General features: G+C 34.6%; 1 protein-coding gene across 5 annotated transcripts in view; it reads left to right on the forward strand.

The window, feature by feature from the left end:
- The window catches only part of ATAD2B (ATPase family AAA domain containing 2B), a 79,371-nt gene that overhangs the window by 23,225 nt on the left and 42,133 nt on the right, over positions 1 to 14,013 (forward strand). For all 5 annotated transcript variants that reach the window (XM_075049042.1, XM_075049041.1, XM_075049039.1 and 2 more), the window contains 8 exons: positions 417 to 492; positions 2,327 to 2,425; positions 3,609 to 3,720; positions 4,472 to 4,587; positions 5,372 to 5,546; positions 6,358 to 6,446; positions 7,462 to 7,621; positions 8,570 to 8,660. In XM_075049042.1, the coding sequence (XP_074905143.1) occupies positions 417 to 492; positions 2,327 to 2,425; positions 3,609 to 3,720; positions 4,472 to 4,587; positions 5,372 to 5,546; positions 6,358 to 6,446; positions 7,462 to 7,621; positions 8,570 to 8,660 (918 nt within the window). The remainder of the gene's footprint in view (positions 1 to 416; positions 493 to 2,326; positions 2,426 to 3,608; positions 3,721 to 4,471; positions 4,588 to 5,371; positions 5,547 to 6,357; positions 6,447 to 7,461; positions 7,622 to 8,569; positions 8,661 to 14,013) is intronic.

Consider the following 14,013-nt stretch of genomic DNA (forward strand, 5'->3'; position numbering starts at 1 on the left):
TAATACTTCTGTTTAAAAGAATGTATTCTGTGCATATTTGGTTTAGATTACAGTGGCGTATGCAGTGTGCTATATCGTAAGGCAACTTGGAAATTAAGGGTGTGATAGAGAATTGCTGTTGTTTATGTGTTAAAAGAAATTTCAAGACATCTAATTATCAGCTGTGAAGAGGTTTCTGTATGGAGTTTCACGTCCTGCAAGTAAACTGAAAATGCTAGTGTCCTGCATGAATTACATTCTGTGCCATGATAGCCATAGCTGTGGTGATTTGAGGAGGCTGTAGCTGTTTGAGCTTTTGGAGAAACCAATGATAACAGTATTGGTAAAGCAATAATCTAGCACTTTTGCACTGCGTTTAGATTAGTTTATTATTCTTCTGTAATTGATGTTACAAATGTGGAACTTCTCTTACTCAGTGCCAGCTCATCAAAAAAAGAGAGAAAATACACTCTTTGATATTCACAGATCTCCTGCAAGAAGAAGCCATATCAGGTAAATGTCAGTCTTTTGGTACATAGTTGTTTGCTTTCTCTCAGTACATTTCTGTTAGCTTTTGATTTTCAAAACATTCTTGAGTGAGTTGTACAGTTCATTCATGCATGTGCGTGGGTCTTGAATTGTGTTTTAGGTTCAGATCCTGATCAGCATACAAAAATGAATTTCCTAGCACTTCATAATACCAGTAAAAGCTTTATGATAAACAGAATGGAAACAGGTGTGCTGCAAGTACTGGAAAGAGAGTTGTGCATTGCACACTAGTGTTTTCTGTAAGGGCATATATTTAGTGTTTAAATCCAAAGCAGCAGTTTAACAAATACCTCCTTTCTATTCTACAAAAAGAAACAAATCAGGGCAATGTTTTTTGTTTTCTTGCAGCTCAAATTTCATCCAAATAATATTAAGAATTTAATAAAATATTTACCAAGCATAATTTTTGAATCTTACATTTTGTGTCAAAGAAGTCTGGAATACACCAAGTTGTCTTGCAAACTGTCGATGGGCTTTATTTAACAAAATAGGTGAGATCAGAGCTTAATAAATTTAAAAACCCAAACAACTTACTCAGAATTTCAAAAAGATAAATCTGTCCGTGAACAGAATCCAAATAAACGAATGCTACTCTCAGCTGAAACTCTTGTCTTATTGCTTATTTAATGGCATAGTGAAAATATGAACAGTAAATAAAACAATAGCAGAATCTTAAGATTCTACAAGTTTCTGTGTAATATAAAAACATTTAATTTTGAAAAGCTTTTTTTGTTGTTGTTTAAAGTGCAAATATGATGTTTTGTTGGATAATCTCAGGACTTGTACTTAGATATAGAGAGTGTGAAAGCTATTATCCCTTCAGTTTTAGCACGCTCATTACTCCTTTCTCATTTTATCCCTTCTTGTCAGGATACTGTCATAAAAATTCTTCCTAATTGCACGATACTCTTTGATACGTTTTTAAATGTATCTAATTTTTGGTCATTGAAAAGTAAAACTGATTGACCATGTTATCCTTCATCAAAAACCAGCTAGTCAGTGCATTATCGTATTCATACAAATGATGCAGCTTACTATATTCACTAAAAACACATGAATTTTAACTAGTAGCCAGCTTTTTAATGCAAAAAAGTGCTGATGTTTTTCAAACTGATATCAAACCAAACACCTTTTTGTACAGAAGATGTAATGTACATTCTCCAATATTTCTGAAATACTCAGTTTTCTGAAATACTGTCATACTAAAATAAGAAATGGTTCATGCAGACTTTGAATAGTAATTTTACTTAGATTTAGATCGGAAGTTTAACTACAGGTACAGGTATTTTGTGAAACTTCTGCTCTTCAGAATTAATGACCTTGTAAGAAGAGACCATATGGTTTAGGAAGCATGGAATTTTTTCAAAGAGTATTTAAAGGGAAGCATCAAACTGAGTAAGGGGATTTTGATATTTCTATTATATTAGATGTGTTATATTAGATGTGGCTAAAGTGGTTGGAAGCTTTTGTAAGTACAGTTGCTGCCTGATGAACTTCAGAAGCTTATTGATTAGATACTTAATCACATTTGCTGAGATAACGTGGACTGGACCACATATCTTAAGGGGATCTACTGTTTTAGTAATGTTCATGTTGAAATCAGATATTCCTGTGACAGTAAAAGATGTTGTTCCCCTCCCAGATTATTTTGGTACTTAAGAAAACTAAAATCTGAATGCATCTTAAACCTGAACAGTACTGTACTTGCCATTTCAATTTTGTTTTTATAAAAGAATCAAACCATGCCATTCTACTGCAAAAATGACTGAGTTTTATGTTTATTTTGCCACTTCAATAGGAGAAAGAAGCATGCTATTCACAGCAGTGATACAACCTCTTCAGATGAAGAACGTTTTGAAAGAAGAAAATCTAAAAGCATGGCCAGAGCAAGAAATAGGTATCAAAACATCCTTGGTCTTTAGGAGGGTTTGATTTTTATTATTCATCAGAAAACAAGTAGAACTATGCTATAATGTTCTATCAGTTCTGCAGAGTTTTTTGATTCTGCGTGTAATTACCCGCAGGCACAGTTTAGGAGGATTGCTGGTTATATATTAACATAGATTTTTAAGTCTTATGAGTAGATAATTAACAATAGTGATAAAAAAATGGAAAGATAAGAATATCTGTTTGATTCAGTTGGGTTATAAGACAAACAACTTCTGTCGGTTAAAATAGATTTTTATTCTTGGTGTTACTTGGTCCCAGTTTGTTTAGTTGTACTCCCAATACTAGTTCTTACTCTTCTCTCTTCCTGTTTTGAAACAATATGTGCATTCTACACCCTAACACATGGTTTTTTTGACCCCGTGTTTATTCGCCAGTTATCTAAAAGTGGAAGATCTATAAGGTATATCAGTAATTTTACTTACCGACACAGATAAATTAGTTGGAAAACTGAACAGAAAAAAAAAGTTTCCTCATCTTTTTTCCACCTCTTCCTGTCTGCCACACCATTCCCTTTTCCATCCTGAGGAATTCCAGCTACGCATAACTTCCAAAAATGTAGTCCGAGTGTAACCTGTATCTTACTGGTACCTTTCTTACTCCCTTTATCTGTGTATTTGACCTTATGTAGTATCTGTGTAGGAGCTTAAAGCTTTTTTTATATATGCTAAGAAGCTGGAACAGGTGGATGTGATTTATGGCTGATCTACAAGAAATATTTCTATTTCCTTTGGACTCTCATGAGCTATATTTTTTAAATTGTGTTTTCCTTGTACTGTTAGTCCTTTTCTTACCATACTGAACTTATGCAGTTCATCACTGCCCGTGGAGAGTGTCCTGTTCTTATGGTCAGTGTTGTTTCTTCTGTGTTTAATCAAAATACTCTGTCCAGCCTAGTTCTCCAGATTGAAATATCTGTATGGAAGCATAAAACTATATTTATATTTAAGGAGCTTCTGGATATACAAGAATAATTACACACAATAAAAAAAGTTAGTTTTGATTTCTCATCAATCCAGGAAGGTTGTCTCTTTAGGAAGTAGAAGGCATTTAATCTATTGGTTCTTCCCATTCCAGCAAAATTATCAAAACAGAACAATATTTATTTGGTGGTTCTTTTTGTTGTTGAACAGGTGCCTGCCTTTAAACTTTAGAGCAGAAGACTTAGCTAGTGGAATCCTGCGAGAACGTGTGAAAGTTGGGGCAAGTTTGGCTGATGTTGACCCTATGATTGTTGATAAATCGGTAGGTTTTCTTAGAATTTTTTATTTTCCTTCTCCCAATTATGCATAAGCAGAATTCACCACAGCCTCTCATTAGAGTTGAAGTAAATTCATAATAAGCCCACTGATCTTTTTTTATTTTTTTCCAAAGCTGTTGTCCGTTTATTTCTTTGAGCTACAAAGCACTTGCTTTTGACCTGTAGATAATCAACAGGCTGCATACATATCATAAAGAAGCCAAAATATCAATTGCCCAGCTGTTCTTTGTTTACAGTCAGTTTTTGATTATTTGTAATAGTAGAAACTGGGATATGCTGAGCAGTGCAGAAAACAGAGTACTTACCACCTGGGTTGGTCAACTCAGTGCTGGCCACATGGGTCCCGTGCCTGTTTGGAAACTGTGATACACATTAGCTTATGGTGTGTGTTGTGCAGAAGCTGCTGAATTATTACTAGAGCTGAACCATTGTCCAGAAGTACTTTGACTATATTCATGTTATGCTGTGCCTGAGCTTAAAAATGCTCTCAGGCTGGATCTCTGTAGATGTCCAGGCATTCCTGGCACAATTAACTTCCGAACCTGATAAACCTCATGTGGGCAACCAAGAGTTGACTTTGTCAACTTTTTTTACACTTTCAGAATTCAGAGAACTCCTGTTGATCAATGCAATGTTGTTTGTAATTTGTTTTCAAATATGTTACACTATAAGTAAAGGTACTTTTGTGGAAAGCTGTTACAATATATGCTTTGTACGCTCTGTTTTTTTTCTAAGGTGCGTTTCGATAGTATAGGGGGATTGAGCCATCATATCCTTGCACTTAAGGAAATGGTAGTGTTTCCTCTTCTCTATCCAGAAGTATTTGAAAAATTCAAAATTCAGCCACCAAGGTAGGTGTATTTACTCTTATTGTTGTATTTTATTTTAAGCTCTGAAGAATGCTTCACTTGAAAACACACAGAAGATTGATTCTTTCCATGAAGTGCTTACAGTTCAAATACTTACATGTTTGCTACCCCACTTATCTATCAGAATGTAATAAGCAAGATGAAGAATTGCAAAAATCTAGTCTATTTTTCACGTCGTAGGAAGGTGAATTTTGTGATTTGGTCACAGAAAGAATTCTCAAGTGTTCTATTTAGTAGTACCTTGCCTTTTTTCCCATTATGTTACCAAATATTTTACTAAATCAAGCTAAATGCTAATGTTTCTTTTATAGAAGTAATCTCAATGATGTTATATTATGGTTTTAATAGTTATTAAAGTTAGGCATCTTGGTGTGTGGTTTAAATGGGTACACGTAATCTAAGTAAATTAAAAATTTTGGGATATTTTTGTTGTTTAAAGGAAGTACATCTCTTCAAAGAAGTAACAAACACTGATTCAAGTATTACCTAAGATTTAATATTTGAGGAGGTATTGAACTAGTGTAAAACAATCCTTTGGAAGCTTAATATGCCTTTGATTAATGTTCTCTACAAAGCAAAGATTTACTGATATGAAAGCATAAAACAAACTTAGATTTTATGAAGTCATGTTGAATACACTAAATAATAATATTAGAACTTAAGTTTTTTCTTCTCCAGGCTCCCTGTCTTCATTATAAAATTTGACTTGGAGTTTTTCAGGAGACATAAAATAAGTTTGTGACTGTGTTGATCCATTTATCTTCAGGGGCTGTTTATTCTATGGTCCTCCTGGAACAGGTAAAACCTTGGTAGCTAGAGCTCTAGCTAATGAATGCAGTCAAGGAGACAAAAAGGTGGCTTTCTTTATGAGGAAAGGAGCAGACTGTCTCAGTAAGTGGGTTGGTGAATCTGAACGTCAGCTTCGACTCCTTTTTGATCAGGTTAGAGGAAAATATGTATTTTTCATATAATTTCTCTGTATGTTGTTTTGTTGTGTTTTAGGCAGCCAAAGTTATTTGCAATTGAAACTAAATAACTGTAAATTTTCATAGATTGGGCAGGATTTGTCCAAATTATATATTTAGATGAAAAAATAGAGGAATGCTGGCAACAGTTTTTCTTACTTTGAAAACTGAGAGGAAGAAGTCACATGATTTGTCTGTCAATGAAGCAGACAAAGTAGTTTAGATAAAAATTGAAAAAAAACCCAACCATAAATCAGCGAGTTTGAGTTTGACTGGCATGTTCAAGATAACTGCTACATAGAGGAGGATGCAAGACTGCATTGGTTGTGTGTGTATTTTAGTGTCCTTATTTGGTTTGGAAGATGATGGACAGAAGAGAGAGTCACATAAAGCAGTGAAACGCATTGCTCAAACAAAAGCTGTTTTCAGACACAGATGTCTAAACAAACAGGTTATGAGCAGATAAGATACTGTTTTCTGTAACTGAGTATAAGGTGTCTCAGTTTGTCTTTAATCTCTCCAACACTCAGTAAAACTGATACACTGGTGCCATCTTGCTTATTCAAAGGAGAATGCAGGGTTTTTTTGCTTTGTCTGAAACAGTTCTGTAGTTAAAATTTCAGTTTTATTTTCAGACTGTACACTTTTTAACAAAGGTGTCTCAATATATGTGTTAGTTCAGCATGTTAATGCTTTGTAATAAAAACAAACTGTTTTCAGTGTTGATGGATAAATCATGAATTAACAGCGAATTCAATTTTTTTTTTTTTTTTTTTTTGCGTACCAGGCATACTTGATGAGACCCTCTATAATCTTTTTTGATGAAATAGATGGCTTGGCTCCAGTTCGTTCTAGTAGACAAGATCAGATTCACAGGTAATATTTCTCATATTCTGCCATTATCTTGGTATATGCTACATTATCTTGGTAAACTCTTAGGTGTAATTTTACTCAGTTTCCAAGAAAGGTTTTTACTTTTGCTTAAGCTCAGTTACACTAGAAAGGACAGATTGAGTTTTTTTGGTGTTGAAAGTCATCTTTTCAGTTCTTCAGACAGACTGTAATTTGCTGGGAATTGAATTGTACTGGAGATAACCCTTCAGCCACACTATTAACTTCAAGATTTCCACAGCCTTTCTTTTGGTTGTGGTCTTGTACTGTAAACAAATTGTCTGTTAGCAGCCCAATAGAATAACCAGTTGAAAAAATTTTTATTTTAAACTGATGAATTGTAATGTTCTGTGAATGAAATGGACAGCTCTATCATTTTGATTCTGGATGGTGTGTGTGCAAACTTATCTTGAGTTGCTATCATGTCATTATTTAAAAAATTTTTTTCAACAGTTTACTGCTGGCTGAAATTTTTCCTGGCTGCCTTCAATCTCAGTTTTGCTATGCTTTTTATGGCAATGCACTTGTATCTTTCATTCTATAGGTGGTGGCATTTGTGTGTATATCTCCCTCCACTCAATTGAGAGGGACAGGAGGGAAATTCTGGGGCCAGCAGACTAGGAGGTTATGGGAACATGTGGATTTGTCTCGATTCACCTTTCTTTTGCCTGGTGCTACAGTTGCTCTAAACAGGACAATGCATACACTGTTAATGGAAGAGGATTTTTCAGAGCTGCAATAAATGGCTTCACGAGCTCACATTCCCCAAAACTTTTAAAGGAGGAAGTTTGAATTTGATGTAATCCTTTCTACAGTCATAATACAAAGTATAATACAGATTATATCAAAAGGTTCCTTCTTGCTTTGAGACTTGAAACAGTTATGCAACTGGTTTTTTTAACTTAGCTTTTTTTCTTTGAAGTTATGAATGTTGCAGTTGCAAAAGTAAAAATTCTTGCAGTGTTCCCTATACATCCTTTTTTTGAAAACTCTCTTTTAGCTCTATAGTGTCTACTCTTCTTGCCCTCATGGATGGACTGGATAATAGAGGTGAAATAGTTGTAATTGGTGCTACAAACAGACTGGATTCTATAGATCCCGCACTCAGGAGACCTGGACGCTTTGACAGGGAATTTCTTTTCAACTTGCCTGATCAAAAGGTAAAACCTACAAAGGAGATTTATTAATAAACAGTTCTAGTATATTAAATATTTGAATGCCTGACAACCAAGCTTATGAAATAAAAATATGCATTCTTACTTATAAGAATGTTTCATTTTAGGAAGACATTTTTAGTAAAAACACATTGAATACATAAAGTTTTATTGCACTTAAAAAATCTCCATAATACAGTTAAAACTAAACAGAGAGGTAAATTGTTTGCATTAAACTGAATTGCTGTTCTAAAGCCTGTGGTTTTGTATGGATTTGTATAGTGAGGCCTAACTATTGGGGTTTTGGAAGTTATGGTAGGAGAAAATAGCTTTATTAGCCTGTAGACTGCTAAGCACATAAAAATTGTACATGCGAAGCCAGACATTATTATATTGGCAACAGGAACACTTCAGTTCCTCGTTCTAGACTTCTCTAAACTCAGCCATATTTCATGAATTTATACTTAAAATGAAATTTATTTTGCATATTGATAGGTTTATTTGGATTCTATAGAATTTTGAAATGAAATAGTTTTGGAATTCATGTGTATGTACTGTGCTGCTCAGCAATGAATTAATTGGTGAGGCGTTTGACAATAGAAGCTGTTAATCATAGGTGCAGCAATTAAAAATTGAATTATAAAATTATGATAATTCCTTATAGAGCATGAGTTTTGATCAGTTCGTGTATAATAATGTTGATTAAACAGCAATTAAAATGTGTAACTGGTATACTGAAAAAATTACTTCTTATATATGACATTAAAACGGAAGGGAAAACCTTTGCTCTTGAGAGACCTTTGAGTGCCAAGTTCTATTTTATGCATCTCAGTGACGTGTCAAAAACACATAAAATAACTTTATATTCACATGAATAAATAATATTTATGTCTAAAGTGTTATGACATGGATTTGACATGCTAATTTTGATTTTTTTTTTTTTTTTAAAATCAGGCACGAAAGCACATTTTACAAATTCATACCAGGGATTGGAACCCCAAATTGTCAGATCCTTTCTTAGGAGAACTGGCTGAAAAATGTGTTGGTGAGTGTTTTGATGTTAGTACCTTTACTATAGATGCTTTCGCTTCTGTGTAAAACTTTGAAGGTATGTTAAATGTATCAGGATATTTTATTATTTTTACCTTTCTAAACCTCTGTACTTTCAACAACACTCTTTTTTTGTAATAACAAAATATGCTTCTGTCTTACTAAAATGCAAAATGAGTAGCTAGTAGTTGTTTGAAAATACAATCATGTTTCCTTTCTGTAACATCAGTGTCCTTATATAGGATGCGTACCCTCAAAGAGAAGCAAAATGAAGTGGGAACTGGAATCTTTAGGTAGACTTCCCATTAAATTAGTATATTACAGAAGAGATAGGGAGACTTGGGTTTTTTTTCTGTCTACTTATGGAGGGGAAGAAAAATCAGTACTTGTGTGGGGTTTGGGGTTTATGTGTTTTTTTATTTGTTTGTTTCTCTGTTTTTTTTTTTTGTTTTTTTTTTTTTTTACTGACTGGCATGCTCTCCTCTGACAGAAATCCAACGAACTAACCAGCCTTTCTAAAGATGAATTTTTTTCTAGATTGCTAGCACAGAACAACCTCAAAGTATAGATATAGGCGGGGGGGGGGGGGGAAGCAGCACACCTTGAGTACATTAAATATACCTTTGGAGCGCCCAAAGACCTGCTGTACTGAATGGAGGATGGTTGTTCAAGATAAACCTGCTGCTTAAAAGCTAATCAGAAATAAACCCAAATATTTTTATAGTGAATTTAACAGAGGAAATGACCCTAAAACACACACCACAGTCTCTTCTCAACAATTTGTCATGCAAAGATACATCCTCTGTCAGTCATCTGCTTGGACAAGCACTGAAGTTCTCAGAAAAAGGACAGTCTCAAATATCTGTGCATTGGAATCCATCATCAGAGAAATAAGAACTTTAAATTGAACATCAGTCCATTCAGTCAGCTACAGTACATCCGAATTATCCTCTTCATCCACAGGGACACCTATCATCGAAGCAGCATCCCTCCGCTTTTGATGCACAAAGACCTCAACATCTTCTGGTGAGGAGAAAACATAACTATCCAGCCAACTCCAGTTTAAGCTTTGCGGGGTATAAGAGAGCATGTGCCAAACCCATTTCATGTAAATTCTGCTTGATTTGTGCAAAGACATGGTGCTGCTTAGTGGGAGAGAGGGGAATAAATAGATGGGATAAAACCCAGTTGTTTCTTTGAAAATTCACCATAGTTTTGCATTCAGAACACAATTATGTATTTTAAAATTTCAGACCATAGGGAAAGCCGTTTGTAGGTTTGATTGGAAGACATCCTTTGTGCTCAATAAAGCCTGTCAGTTCTGTGGAAAAGTCAGCTAACAAAGAGAAATACCCTTTTCTGTTTTCTTTGGCTTTCCTACTGTCCAACTACTGTGCACTTGATTGTCTCCATTCTGTATCTTGGAATTTAAATGTTTCCATACATCCAAGATTAAAAGCTTTTGACTATTACAAAGACTTTTTAAAACAGCTGAAGTAAGACTGGTTTATCATCTTCGTCTTCAGATTGCCTCATCATTTCTATAAGTGAAATCTGCAGCAACTAATTATTTAAACAAACTTTCCAGATTCTTTGTGGCCATTGCAAATCGGATTCTTTGGCACACTTGTCACATTGATACACTATATACTGGTCTGCTATTTCCTCTTGTGTGCAGGTTTTCTTTAAAAACAAACAACCAACCAACTATCCCCACAAAAAAAACCCACGCCCTCTTCCCCAAGTAAAAGCTGCCTAGACTTGACAGGCTTTTGCACAGCATCATTTATACGTCTCTCCAGTTCAGGAAACTTGGCAACACTTAACTACAAGCATATGGATCCTAATGAAGAGAACTGCTGAAATACTACCAAAGTAAATGACTTTGGGGAAGCAGGTGTATGTGCGACTCAGAACTTTTTAAGATCCAGGGGTGTAATTATAAAGAAATTAGAAGGGAAAAGCCCCAGGACTTGCAAAAAATAGGTTATTTCCTGAGGGTTGATTTTTATCCCAGGTGTTACGCATTACATACCTTTTAGGAGATTTCTATGTATGTGAGAATTAAAGAACCCACTTCACTGAAGGGCCACATGACTACAATATGTGTGAGCCAGTGAAGCAGCTTGGGGAGAGCATAGAATTGCTCGGAAGACCACACACTGATGTCTTATTAGTATCTTCAATAAATACAAGTAATTATTATGTTTTTTCTCCATACTGGAGATGGGCACCAGATATGCTGAACTTTATAAATCCTTTCTTACCTCTTGTGCTTACTTCATTGTTCTGAATGATAACTTTCTGTAGGCAGAGAGACCGTTACCTCTTAACTCAATCTTGTAGGAAACAAAACATATTAGCAACCAACAAAGTGTGAATTCCTCCATCTGTCATCTTGCAGATGAATCTTTTTACAGTGTAATAAGGTTTATTTAAATAATGTTAAATAGAATTGTAAAGAAGCAAACTACGCTCAAGGTTCTTATTTCAAATACTCTATTCTGTGCTTATTATTGCAGAAGCGTTTTGTGGCAAAAGGATATCTTGTTAGATTTTTCTTTCCTGTCCTAATGTAATGACGGAGGGGGAATTTTTGGCATTAGTGTTCATGTTTTTCACAATTTCTGGAAAAACCCATAGTAGTTTTTTTTTTTTTAATTTCTGTCATCATGCTGAGTTGTTCGCTAACTCTCTTTCCCTGCAGTCCATTTTAGGAGTTGTAGGGAGTTGCACGACATGAATTGGAAGTAGTCAAGACTGTTCACCTAAACATTTCACCCAGTTCAGTAGCAGTTTGTTGTAGGTTTTTGGTGTGGATATTAGGCAGAAGAAGTTTTAAAGAGGACATAATTTTTAAAGTTTTAAAGAGGACCTCTTCCATAAGAGGTGGAAGACTGTGGCTGTAAATTTCAGTGATCAAAATGCATTCGTTGGAAACCTACATGGGAGTCCACTTGTGTGCTGCTCTTTGAAAGTTGTACTTCGAAAATGTTTAGCACAGTGTGGTGGTGGTGATGGGTAGAACAAAACGGGCTACTTGACAAGAACACTTGTTTTGTGCTAAGTTAAGGTGTGCCAGTACATTCTGCCTGCCAAATTGAACGTCCTCTGTGAGATGCTTCAAAAATGGAAGCAAATGCACTGAACCTTGGTTTTACATTATAGTGTCAGTTTGGGCAAAAACGCATTCAGGTTATTTGCTGTTGGCATGATACATTTTATTTTGCTTTGACAATACTTTACTCGTGTTTTTCTTCCTCTTAATCAGTGTGCATTTACTTCTTAGAAATAAAAAGCTCTTTAAAGTTTCACAAGATACAGGATTTTTGCAGTTTTCCTGTCACTGAAATGGATATACAGTATGCACAAGAGAGTCCCTCAAAAAGAGACACCAATTATTAGTCTTCAAATGTAATTGCTCCTGAGAATTGAAAAGTAGAAATGGAGACTAATTGTGTATCTGATCACCTGAGAATTCAATTTTAAAAATAGGCTACAGGCTATTATTTCCTAATTTTGCAATTCTTTGGAGATGTACAAGCGGTGATTAAAATGACTGTTAGAAAGTGATATTACAGCATTTATTAATAGAAAAATTGGAAAGCTCCTGAGCTGCTGAATCTTTTGTCATAAAGATACTAAACTAGTTTTTAAAGTGACAGGCATTCAGGGTGCTATATGTCTCTAGCACATCTTTGATTTAAGCTTTGGTTTAGTGCCCCCCAATTTTTTTTTGATCTTGTATGCTTGTTAGATGAGAAGCGGACCAATTTAAATGGGAATGTGATACCTGGCATTGAAAGAACAAAGCAGGAATTTAGAGGAAGAACCTTGGTTTTGATTTCTCTGATGCACCTGTAGCTACTGTCTGATAGGTTCACATGGTTGATGAAGCATGCCTGCATGGTTTTGATTTCATGACAGGGGTTAGTTAAAAAAAAAAAACCACCAACAGCCTTAGTGCTGTAAATAATTAGTTCCCTATTGCTTAACATAGTGGATGTATTTGAACATATTTAAAATATCACATGTATTTATTTTAAGGTAACTTGTGAATGTGAATTGCTACATACTTTTTAGATAACAGTCACAGTGCGTGCTCATCAATTTTACATAATTATAGCTACTAACCTTTTTATAAAATGGGAAAGCTTAGTTTAAAAGTTGCAAGAGTCTGATATTTATGGTGATCTTCCATCTGTTGCTTTTTTTCCTTTTTAAAAATGATTTTCAAGTATATATGAAAAAAGGTGGAATTTGAAGTCTCAGCCAAATTAAGTTGTCTTCATAGCTGAAAAATTGGTATCTTTTATTGTTATCCCCCTATTTATGTATCTGAAAGATGGGAATGGAAAATTGTCTGTCCTTCATATTAATTGCTTCCTTTTTTATTTTTCAACACTTTGTGTGGAATCACCTTTGTTCCTTGTTGCTGTATGGATCTTGTAAAAATATATATGCCAGTAGCACTGAAAGAACATCAGTGGACACAGAGAGAAACAAGGCAGGATTCAGTTTTTGGGACTTGGTGCTACCAAAAGACCAGTACAAAAATAGAGTAGAAGTGCAAATAGTGTAAGACCTGGTGGGGAGGAGGAAGTCTGATTAAAAAAAAAAAAGTTGTTTGCAAATAATTCAACTAAAGAATTGATTAATTAGCTTGTATAAACACTTTGTTGCAAACCCATAAACTTTTATGTGGCAATACCTCAGTGCAACATGTTTTCCTATAGTGACTATAATTCTCTAATAGAGTTTTCCCACTGGAATAACGTTTTACGTTTTTGAAAGGTGGAGTGATGGTGCTACAAAATACAGTGGCATATTAATGTCTCTTGCTGAGAGATATGGAAAAATTTTAATCTAATTTCTAGCTCTGGAGAAAAAACCCCAAACCATTAGTACTGCAAAAGACGCAGAGGTATTAAGTCTCTCAGTATTTCCTAATTACCAGATCTGTGTTTTTCAGTAATGATGATTAAGCAATTATAGGTAGCCACCTGTAGATATTTACAAAGCTAGGCTAAATTAAAATTCTAGTGCTTTTTAATAGTTTTTCTACTCTTTTGGTTATATTAGTAAAATTATGAAACTCTAAAAAGTCTGAAACATTTTTCTTGATAGTAGAAGTTCACATTTTTCCAAGAGTCCACAGTATGCTTTTTTAACAAGAGAGTTCATCTCTTCCATATTTTACTCATGAAACATTTTTCTTTGTACTGCTCATTTTCTCAGTCTGTAAAAGTTTAAAGTTGGTGATGTTCATCCAGTATAACAAAATTACTTTGCTATTAAAAAATATTTTCATATAGAGATATTAAAGTAAAAAAGGAGGAGAGGGGCTA

Source organism: Buteo buteo, chromosome 17 (assembly GCF_964188355.1).
Source record: "Buteo buteo chromosome 17, bButBut1.hap1.1, whole genome shotgun sequence".
Taxonomy (NCBI): Eukaryota; Metazoa; Chordata; class Aves; order Accipitriformes; family Accipitridae; genus Buteo; species Buteo buteo.